Source organism: Molossus molossus, unplaced genomic scaffold (genome assembly GCF_014108415.1).
Source record: "Molossus molossus isolate mMolMol1 unplaced genomic scaffold, mMolMol1.p scaffold_m16_p_9, whole genome shotgun sequence".
Lineage (NCBI taxonomy): Eukaryota > Metazoa > Chordata > Mammalia > Chiroptera > Molossidae > Molossus > Molossus molossus.
The window spans coordinates 3,903,822-3,915,156 of NW_023425403.1; the positions used below are offsets into that span (position 1 = coordinate 3,903,822).

General features: G+C 49.2%; 1 protein-coding gene across 1 annotated transcript; it reads right to left on the minus strand.

The window, feature by feature from the left end:
- Window positions 1-8,366: 8,366 nt before the first annotated feature.
- Window positions 8,367-10,065, minus strand: DEFB103B (defensin beta 103B). The gene is made up of 2 exons (XM_036250556.1): window positions 10,008-10,065; window positions 8,367-8,560 (listed from the first exon to the last, which is right to left on the minus strand). Exons 1-2 carry the CDS (start codon window positions 10,063-10,065, stop codon window positions 8,367-8,369), a joined length of 252 nt encoding a protein of 83 aa, XP_036106449.1.
- Window positions 10,066-11,335: the final 1,270 nt, after the last annotated feature.

Consider the following 11,335-nt stretch of genomic DNA (forward strand, 5'->3'; position numbering starts at 1 on the left):
AGGATCACAGACCCACCTGTGGCAGCCAGGATCTCAGACCCACCTGCGGCAGCCAGGATCACAGACCCACCTGTGGCAGCCAGGATCTCAGACCCACCTGTGGCAGCCAGCAGGATCACAGACCCACCTGCGGCAGCCAGGATCTCAGACCCACCTGTGGCAGCCAGCAGGATCACAGACCCACCTGTGGCAGCCAGGATCTCAGACCCACCTGTGGCAGCCAGGATCTCAGACCCACCTGTGGCAGCCAGCAGGATCACAGACCCACCTGCGGCAGCCAGGATCTCAGACCCACCTGTGGCAGCCAGGATCACAGACCCACCTGTGGCAGCCAGGATCACAGACCCACCTGCGGCAGCCAGCAGGATCACAGACCCACCTGTGGCAGCCAGGATCTCAGACCCACCTGTGGCAGCCAGCAGGATCACAGACCCACCTGTGGCAGCCAGGATCACAGACCCACCTGTGGCAGCCAGGATCTCAGACCCACCTGTGGCAGCCAGCAGGATCACAGACAGCACTGCGAGCAGGAGATGATGGATCCTCATGCTGATGCCGGGAGCAGAACGGCTGCTGGACAGGAAGCTGAGCTCCCTCCTTATAAAGGCCCAGGGCAGGTGGGATTCAGCACCGGCTGCAACTGGAAATACAAGCGATTGCATTGTCCCCTCGCCTGCACACCAGGAAGAAGGCTCGGGGAGCTGCAGGCACGCCCGCCATCCAATGCAAATCTGCACGGGAAACCCCGGGAAAACCCCTCCCGCCTCTGGGACCGGACAGCCGAGGTGGGGTGTGGACGGGCGGGGGCAGGTCTCCTGGGCGCCTCTGCCTGCCCCGAGGGGCTTGGACTCCGCCAGCCTTGTGCTCCCGAGCCCCTGGTGACCGTCTCAGCCACAGCGTGAAGCAGGTCTAACTGTCGAGCACAGGAGACATGGTGGGGCCAAGCCTCCCGAGGTGACCATGGGTGGCGGCATTCATGGGGAGATCTCCTGAAATGTAGCATCACCCGATGTGACAGGCGAGGGCACAGGGAGGGCTCTGCTGCTCTTGCTCAGAGGCAGAGTGGGCCATGAAATGATGACCAGCCCCGTGTCCTGGGAGTCTGTATCACAGAGCAAGGACAGCCCTGTAGCCTGCGGTCCCTCAGACACCCAGGTGACCTCCAGCTGTCCCTAATGTCCGTGCTTGGCAGCCAGTGGTTTGTCGTCTTTTCCGACACGTCAAAGCTGGGCTCTCGCTCTGTTTGGACACTGGGGGGCGTCCTGAGGGAATGGCCAGTGCTGCACACCCTCCCTGGCAGGTGGGACCCATTCTGAAGGTGCCCGTGACCCCAGGCTCTGCGAGGTCTCCCGGTGGTGCCCAAGCCTCCCCACTGCTCGGAGACCCAGCAGTGAACGGTGGCCCGGGACCGAGCCTCGAGCCCAGTCCTCGGGGGGGAGCGTTCTCGGAGGCAAAGGAAGTGCACTAACGGTGATTCCCTCCTGTTCAGTCCAGTGCGTTTGGCAGCCGTAGACACGTCTTCACATGTATTATAACCACCTGCAGAGAGTACAACTAAGGATTCAGTTACAGCCTCGGCAGGCAAAACTCCCTAATGCAGGGTCATCCTTGACGAGTGCTGTGTGGGGACACGGGGGGAGGTAGCACTTAGCGCCGCCCCACTCTGTTCACTCGGATGCCACGTTTGGAAGCGCCGAGGTAGCAGCCGGGCAGAGGGGTGCTTACAGGGACGCTGGGTGCCCTGGGGTCAGGGTGGCGAGGGCCCTCGGGGTGTCCGAGGGGCGGTGCCCTCGGGGGTGGCCCGGGTGCTGAGGGAGTTGTGAAGGGGTTCCCGCCCAAGGCTGCAGTCACCACGAGTCACCAGTGAGTCCGTCCTTCCCGGGCACCGTGTTCTGAGTGTGGAAAGCAGATTTGCGCAGGGGTCCCGTTCTGCGACCCTGACCCTAAAACGGGTTCTTCCGGGCCCAGCAAGCACACGGCCACCTGAGTGTGAAGGCAAGCACGTCTCCACTCCACCTCGGTTAGCTACGCTTTAAAAACATTTCTCTGGTCTCCTGAAAGGAAGGTGCCAACATCATGGCCCTTCCTCCCGATTATGGCATCGAGCACCCTGAAGAAGGGACCCCGCATGAATCACGGTTCCATTTACACACATTAAAAAATGACAGTGTTTTTTTTTTTTATCCTCACCTGAGGACATTTTCCCGTTTTTTGTTCAGATAGAGCCGGAGGGAGAGAGAGGGAGAAAGCGAGAGACAGAAACATCGACGTGAAAGAGACACATCGAGTGGTTGCCACCCGCACAACCCCAACCAGGGCCAGGGACAAACTACAATCAAAGTACGTGCCCTTAGTGGGAACCGAACCCAGGTCTCTCTGGACCGCAGGCTGATGCTCTAACCGCTGAGCCAAACCGGCCAGGGGGACAGTAATTTTTTAAATGACGGTAAATATGATTTAGCGTCTTCTGAATGTTCACATTTCCCCAGTGGCCTCAGGAATGAGCTCTGTGGCTGTTGACTGTATTCCTGGTCCAGTGACAGTCCAGACCCACATGGAATTAGGTTGTTCTGTGTCTCCCTGTTTGGAGTAAGTGTTCTTAGGAACGACCACAGGCTGCGCAGGTGCTTGGAGGGAGCTGAAGCCAGTCTGTGGTTGCCATGCTTTTCCCCGTGGGCATCACTCCCGACTCCTCCTGCCTGCAATTATCACTCTAAAGTAGTATATTGGTATTAGTGGTTCGCATGGGAGGGGAAGGTCTTCCGTAGTCCTTCCCAACTCTGAAGAGCCAGCAATCGCATTTTAAATTAATTTTTGTTGAAGTGTCACTGACATATCACATTACATTAGTTCATGGTTACAACAGAAAGATCTCGTGTTTGCACATTTTGTAAAATGATTTTTATGTTAAGTCAAATTAACATCCACAGCCACAAGCAGTTAAAATATTTTTGCTTATAATGAAAACTTCTAAGATGAACTCTCTTAGCAATTTTCAAATATACACAGCATTATAACTTCGGTCACCTTTCTGTCTCTCACACCCCCAGGACTTCTCTTATAACCAGAAGTTTGTCCCTTCTGACCCCTTCGTCCATTTCAGCCCCCCTCTGGCAACCACCAGTCTGTTATCTATGAGATTTTTTTTTTTAAAGATTTTGAATACGAGTGAGATTATACAGTATTTGTCTGTCTCTGCCTGACTTATTTCATGGAGCACAATGCCCTCACGTCCCCTTCATGCTGTTACAAATACATGATTGCCTTCCCTTTTCAGGGATGAGTAATATTCCATTGCATATATGTACCATTTTTCTTTATCCATTTATTTCTTTTTTTTTTTTTATCCTCGCCCGAGGATATTTTTCCATTTTTTGTACAGATAGAATGGGAGGGAGAGAGAGGAAGGGAGAGAGAGTGAGAAACATCGACGTGAAGGGACACATCGAGTGGCTGCCACCCGCACGACCAACCAGGGCCGGGGACAAACTGCAACCGAAGTACGTGCCCTTAGCGGGAACCGAACCCGGGTCTCTCCGGACCGCAGGCAGACGCTCTAACCGCTGAGCCAAACTGGCCAGGGCTCCATTTATTTCTTGATGAACACTTTGGTTGTTCCCATGTCTTTGCTATTGTAAATAGTGCTTCAGTGAACATGGGGGTGCAGGTATCTTTGCAAGCGAGTGTCTTCAGTTCCTTCAGATGAGAACGTTTTTGTCTGTGTACTTTTTGCCCCACCTAGATCTCTCTCTCTCTCTCTCTCTCTCTCTCACACGCACACACACACACACCCCGCATTATCTTTATTCATGTATTTGTTAATGAACATGTACGTTGGTTCTATATCTTGGCCATTGTGGATGATGCTTCGGGGAACATGGGAGCGCAGATCTCTCTGAGGTCCCCGTTTCCTTTCCTTTGGGTGCATATTCAGAAGTGGGGTTGCTGGGTCCTATGGACATTGCACTTTTAGTTTTGTGAGGAAGCTCTGTGCTATCTTCCATAGTGGCTGCGCCAATTGGCAGTCCCACCAACAGTGAACACACGTTCCTTTGTTCCACATACTTGTCGTCATCCTTTATTTTGTATTTTTCTTGTAGCTATCCTAACAGGTGTGGTATGATATTGTGGGTTTGATGTCTGTCGCCTTGGTGAAGAGTAATGTTGAGCATCTCTTCACATCCTTCTGGCCACGCACAGCAGAGGAAACAAGCAACATGAAAATGCAACCTATGGAATGGGAGAAATATTTGCAAACCGTAAGGGGCTAATATTCGAAATCTATAAGGAATTCTCAGAACTCAATAGCAGAAAAACCACCTGATAAATGGACAAAGGACCTGAACAGACACTTCGCCAAAGAAGACATAAAAATGGTCATTAGCATTTGTATAGGGATTGCACTGAATTTGTTGTTGCTTCTAGTACTACACCTTAAATTAAAGAGAGCATTGCCGCTCAGCCAGTATGTCTCAGTGGTTGAGCATCGACCCTGCACCAAGAGGTCGCCAGTTCGATTCCCGGTCAGGGCACATACCCAGGATGTGGGCCTGATCCCCAGTAGGGGGCATGCAGGAGGCAACCAATTGATGTTCTCTCTCATTGATGTTTCTATCTCACTCTCTCTCTCCCCTCCTCCAAAAACATCTAAAAACAGACATCTCTAAAAACTAATAAAGAAAAAAAAAAAAGAATAATAAATAAATAAAGAGCATTGCCTGACCTTGAGGGAGGTTTTAAATGAGGGTGAAAAACTACTGCCACCTTGTGGCGACTCTTTGTCTAGTCATCCTAAATGTGACCTGTGAGAGTTCTTATGATTGTATTGATCCTCTTGAAGAATCAGCTTTTGTTTTTGATTTTCTACTGTGTGCACGTTTTCATTTCCATTTCACTGTGGCTTTACCTCCTTTAATTCTAGCTTCTTATGGTAGAAATTCAGCTTGTTGATTTGTGAACTTCTCTCATTTCCACTATAAAAACATTTAAAGTTATATCTCTCTCTCTAAGCATTGCTCTAGCTGCATTCCCACAAATTTTGGTATGTTACCTTTTCATTTTTGATTCATTTAAAGTATTTTCTAATTTCCCATGTGATTTGTCCTCTGATCCACTAGAAACATGTTGATTAATTTCCACATATTTGGAGATTTTTCAAATATTTTCCTGTTATTGATATCTTTGTAAATTCCACTGTAGATGTTGACATCCACTGGGTGATTTTTAATTGCTTTGAGTTTTGAGACTTGCTTTATAGCTAAGTATGAGCCACATTGCGTAATATTTTAATGAATTCTGCTATTATTGGGTGGGCTGTCCTACAAATTTCAGTTAGGTCACAGTGAATGATACTGTTGTTCAAGTTTTCTGTATCTTTACTCATATACTGATATTTTGTCTGTCTTTTCATTACAGGCAGAGAAATGTTGAGATATCCACTGTAATTATTAATTTAATTTGCCTATTTCATCTCTCATTTTTATCAGTTTTTCTTGAAAAATTTTGCAATTCTGTTATTAGGTACAGTCTGATTTAGTATTAATATGTGTTCCTGGTGAATTAACCACTTTGTCAGTGGGGATAATAACCTCTGTTTATCTCTGGTAATACTCTTCATGCTAAAATCTACTTTATAATCAATTAGTCAGTATAGTCTATTTTCTTCTCTTCAGATTAATATTTCTATAACATATGTATTTCCCTCTTTCCATTTTTAATCTATTTATGTTTGATCTCTCAAGTGGTTTTCTTTTCTTTTCTTTTTTTTTGTAATAAATAGCATGCACCTGAGTCTCATTTTTTATAGAGTTGACCATCTCTCTCTTTAAAATAGAGCATCTAGAACCTTAGCAGTAAAGTTCATTTTATCTTGTGGAGCCAAATTTCCATCTGGATCAATTTTCTTCTGCCAAAAGAAATTCTTTTTTTAAAATAGTGCAGGTTTTGCTGGTGAAGAATTTTCATAGCTTTCTTTTTGTCATTTAAAAAGTTTTGTCTTATTTTAATTTAAGAACAGACTTTACTTTTTAGAGCAGTTTTTTTGGTTCACAAATTGAGTGGAAGATGAGAGATTTTCCATCTACCTCCTGCCCCCACATGTATAGCCTCCCCCATAATTAACATCCGCACCACACTTGTTACCACCAATGAACCTACACGAACATAACATCATCACCCAGAGTTTATTTTACCTTTATTTTTGAAAAATATTTTTGCTGGCATGGAATTCTAGGTTGACTTTTTTTTTTTGCTTTGGTACTCATAGGTATTGCCCCATTTTATTTTGGCTCTCATAGATTCTGGTGAACAGTTTGCTGTATTTCTTCCTTTGTGTTCCTGGGAATTTAATGTGTCTTTCTCTCAGGCCACTTATTAAGATTTTCTCTTGATCTATGGGTTGGTTTTACAATGATATACTTAGTGTGGTTTTCTTTATGTTTATTCTGCTTCATTTCTTTGAGCACTAATGTTGGGGTTCATAGTCTCATCAGATTTAGAAAATAGTAGGCTATTCTTTCCTTAACTATATCTTCCCTCACCCATCTTCTTTCTGACTCCAAACACATATATTGTAAATGGCTTGATGTTTTTTTCTGAAGGTCACTGTCAATTATGTTTAATCCCCCCCCCCCCTTTGCTTTTTTTCATTTGTTTGTATTAACATAGGCTCAGGCTTACTTATCTTTTCTCCTGTAATGTCATGTGCCATTAATCCAATTCAGTAAAACATTTACTCAGATATTTAGATTTCATCTCTGGATGGTCCCATTGGTTCTTTATAGCTTTCATTTCTCTCCTTATCATGATGAGTTTATTTTCTCTCTCAGCTTTGGAGACATTTATAACATTGGTAATGATTCTTGTAAGTCCCTCGTCATTAATTCTATCATCTTTGTCATGGGGGGGGGGGGGTCTGTTTGTACTGATTGATTTTTCTCTTGCTTATAGATCATGTTGTTCTGCTTCTTTGCAAACCTGGTATTTCTGATTGAATTCAGTATGTTGTAAACCTGTATTGCTGAATGATGGACTTTGTTGTTTTCCTTTAAATAATGCTAGACTTTATTCTGGCTTACATTTAAGTTGTTTGCAGATCAGTTTGATTCTTTTAGGAACAGTTTTTAAAGACCGTCGTCAGAGTCGTTTATAAACAACCATTGTCAGAGTAGTTTATAAACAACTGTGGTCAGAGTAGCTCCAGAACCACACAGTCTAGAGCTCAATGGCCCTACAACTAACGCAATTCATTCTTCTCTGAGGCCTGTCCTGTGGTGTTCCCACTTAGCTGGTGGGAATGCGTATTTTCCAGCCTTGGGTGCACTCCTGGAGCTGTTCATCTAACCCCTGCTGGGGGTTCTCCTCTGGCTCGTGACGTTTCACCTGAGCACGCTCAGATTAGTACTCAGGCCAAGATTTATGGAGCTCCCTCCAGCACTTGGGAGCTTCACACCTACCCAGGTGCTCTCTTCTGACTTTCTGTCTTGGAAATGGGAATTGTTGTCCAGTATCTGAAACACTTGTTCCACACCTTGGTCTGGTTCTCTAGTTGAGCACTATGTGGGGGGGTAGTTTCCACCGCAGTTCATCCTTTTTTGACGCATGGCCCTTAACTCGTCAGGGCAGAAACTATTCAGATAAGGCTCTTGCCCTTAACAATTGAGTGGAGCCTAAAACATTGAAAACAGGCAAATGTATATGATGCAAAAAAAAAAAAAAAAAATCAGGCAAAATTCACAGATAGAGCACTCACGTCAGAACCTGTGGTGGCTCAGAGGAAAGGTCATGTTTACTTGGAAAATGAGCTGTGTTTCCAAGAAAGAGGTGGAATTCGAGATGGCTCACAGGGATGGGTTCAAGTTTAGAGGAAAAGCCAGGCGAGAGCTTATGGGTCAGGCAGGAGGGCAGCCAGAACAGAGGCAGGGATGAGAGGGAAACAGAGGAACACGGGAGAGAAGCCAGGGCCTCATTTCTCTGAGACGTGAGGTGTCCAGAAGGACTTGGGGTGACCCCGGAAGGGTGCATTGCTGTCCTAGGGATAGATTTGATGGGGAGATGCTGTGTGGGAGAGAGAAGGGAAAAGCTCAAAGGCATGGGTGACAAACAAGACAAGAGAGTATCTCAGGACAAACAAGGAGTCCAATTCCCCTGGGGTATAAATTTCACAAGAGAGGAATAACCCTGGACACTCAGTCCAGGTCCCCTGTGTGCCCTTGGAGATCATCCTTTACTTGAATTGATGGGGGGTCATGAACACTGTCTAAGCAGCCGATTTGGCCGCAACTGCCACAATGACCATGATGATAGAAACACAAGCACACTTACACTTTTTTAAAAAAATATTTATTGTAATTGTGCTCTGAGAAGCTCTAGGCATGCGTCTTCTTGGCCACGTTCCCGCCGGGCTTGGGGATCTTGCCCTTCCTCCGCCGGCAGCACTTCCGGCCGCCGGGGGAGCAGCTGCCGATGTGGTCCTCCCGCGGGAGACAGCTCACCAGGGCACAGCGGCCGCTGCGGACCGTGCAGAAATACTTCTGCACCGTGCTTATGATCCCTCCGTTGCCTGCAAGGAGGGAGGAGAAACCACGGAAGGTTCTAGGAGGCTTGTGGTACAAATGCAGGTTCTTGGAATTCCTCAAGTAGACTGATTTGCTGTCTCTTCCTCCCTCCCTCCCCTTCCTTCCTTCCTTCCTTCCTTCCTTCCTTCCTTCCTTCCTTCCTTCCTTCCTTCCTTCCTTCCTCCCTCTCTCCCTCCCTCCCTTTCCTTCCTCCCTCTCTCCCTCCCTCCCTTTCCTTCCTTCCTTCCTTCCTTCCTTCCTTCCTTCCTTCCTTCCTCCCTCCCTTCCTCCCTTCCTTCCTTCCTTCCTTCCTTCCTTCCTTCCTTCCTTCCTTCCTCCTCCTCCCTCCCTCCCTCCCTCCCTCCCTCCCTCCCTCCCTCCCTTCCTTCCTCCCTCCCTCCCTCCCTTTCCTTCCTTCCTTCCTTCCTTCCTTCCCTCCCTCCCTCCCTCCCTCCCTCCCTCCCTCCCTCCCTCCCTCCCTTCCTTCCTTCCTCCCTCCCTTCCTCCCTTTCCTTCCTTCCTTCCTTCCTTCCTTCCTTCCTTCCTTCCCTCCCTCCCTCCCTCCCTCCCTCCCTCCCTCCCTCCCTCCCTCCCTCCCTCCTTCCCTTCCTTCCTTCCTTCCTTCCTTCCTTCCTTCCTTCCTTCCTTCCTTCCTTCCTTCCTTCCTTGTTTTATGAAACCAAGAGTAAAGTAGAAGGTAGCACCAGGCATCCAGTCAACCAAGCATCTAAGACCTGCAGCCCAGGTCTTAGAAAGTGTGACCACAGGAAGCGAGCACCCGCACGAAGGGTGTGTGGGCGGGCTGGGCGGGCAGGCCCCCAGGACCAAAGACTCCATCTACCTCCAACCACCAAGCTCATCAAATGGAAGTCTGAGCTTCTGTTCTCCGATTAAATCAACCTTTTCTCTTGGTCTTAAAATTTCCATATTATTTTTCTTCATGTCTCATTAATAGATATAACAGTCTTTCCCTAAAAAGGTGTCTTTTGTGAACTACTTAGCCTGTTAAGAGGGGAGGGTTGGGGACTGGGTACAGAAGGGGAAGGGACAGGAAGCCACACCGGTAGTCACAGAAGTCACGGGAGGTAAGCAGAGCACAGGACATAAAGTAACGATAATTGTGGTAACTATGTACGGTGCCAGCTGGGGTACTGGAGATATCGAGGGGGTCACTTTGTAAAGTATATGATTGGCTTGTACACCAGAAACCAATGAGAAATAAAACTGAAGAAAATACCCCCCCCCCAAAAAAAACCCAGAGACAAAAGAGTGGACCCAAAAAGGCGGGGACCCTGCTCTCAGGTTCTTAATCCCTGTCAGGAAGGAAAACGTGCACTGATTTCCTGTACGACAAGCCCACTGGGCCCAGCGTCCCCAGGAATGAGGAGGGGCTGACTCAGGACACAGCCCCCCCGCCCCCCTGCCCCCTGCCCCCTGCCCCGCCCGCCTCACCTGGAGCAGGCACCAGGCACAGGAGCAGCAACCCAAGGACGAGCTGGAAGAGCCTCATGCTGCCGCCGCTCCGCACCGAGACTGGCGGGAGGGCGCACCTGCCGACTTTATAAAGGCAGGTCTGCGCCATAGCAGACGGAGCCACGCGGCAATTCCTGTAATGTCACAGGGATGACAACGACGTCGTTCCGGGAGCTGCGTGCCAAGGCCTCTTAGCACACGGGAGCGCCCACTCGGCCGGGGGACCCTGCCAAACCTGAAGGGCGAAACAGCTTGATGCGCCCCCAGCTGTCCTGGTGCCCTCTGGGCTCTGGTCCAGGGTCACCTCCCATCTGGCGGGAGGCCCAGGAGGGAAGGATCTGCCTGTGCTCGGAAGCAGTCCTGGAGGTCGCTGGGAGCCCACTGGTCCCCACTGCGGGACTCTTAGGCTTTCTGCGTCCCTCCTAACACGCCGGGGGGTCCGAGGCTCCCCTGGGAACCACAGCCGCCCAGCCTCTGGCGTGTTCAGGTCTAGGTGTAACCTCGGTCTAGGTCGCACCCTGAGGCTGCACAGCTACACGGGGAGTTGAGATAAAACAGGATCAAGTTTTTGGTGATGAAGAAGGTAGGAAAAATGGGCTACAGCCCTGAGTCCGTCCCCCCGAGCCCCTTGGCCACGATGGGGTGCTGTAACTTGGGTGAAACTCAGCTTACAGTACATCCTTGTCTGAAAACTGCCCGATTCATGAGTCAAGGTGCCTCATTGTCCCTTGTCAGAGAGGGAGAATGCTGGGATGATGCCTTGGACGGGCCGGCATCCCCGCCTTGTCGGTGACACTCCTCATGCAGATGATTCTGAGGAAGGTGCACTCAGACCTGCTTGCTCACGGCTGACGAGCGTCCGGGGAAGTCCAGGAGCAGGCGGTGTCCACTGGACGGCCAGTGCTCAGTGGGCCGACTGCCTTTTCAAACTGCATCAAGTGTTAGACTCGAATGTCGAGGAAGGCAATCAATAGGTTATTTGTCAATAGACGAATTAGGAGCCGAAGGTGCCCGGACGGTGCCCGCGGTGCCTGACGTGGGTGCAGTCACCAGGGCTGACCGGCGCCCCCGTCGGATTCCGTAAGCTAACTCCAAACACCGACTGTAGAGACAAGTCCCCTGAGCTTGGGTGGAGGAGGGGATGGAAGAGGTGAGAGACCAAGAGGGGCCAGTTTGGTTCCGTCTCTCAAGCAGCTCCCAGGGAGGTGAAGGCAGATGGACACACAGTCCGATCAACCGCACTGGGTGGATTTGGGTAAGTTGTACTGAGGTCAAGCACAGGGCTGTGAAAACGTAGAAGAAAGATA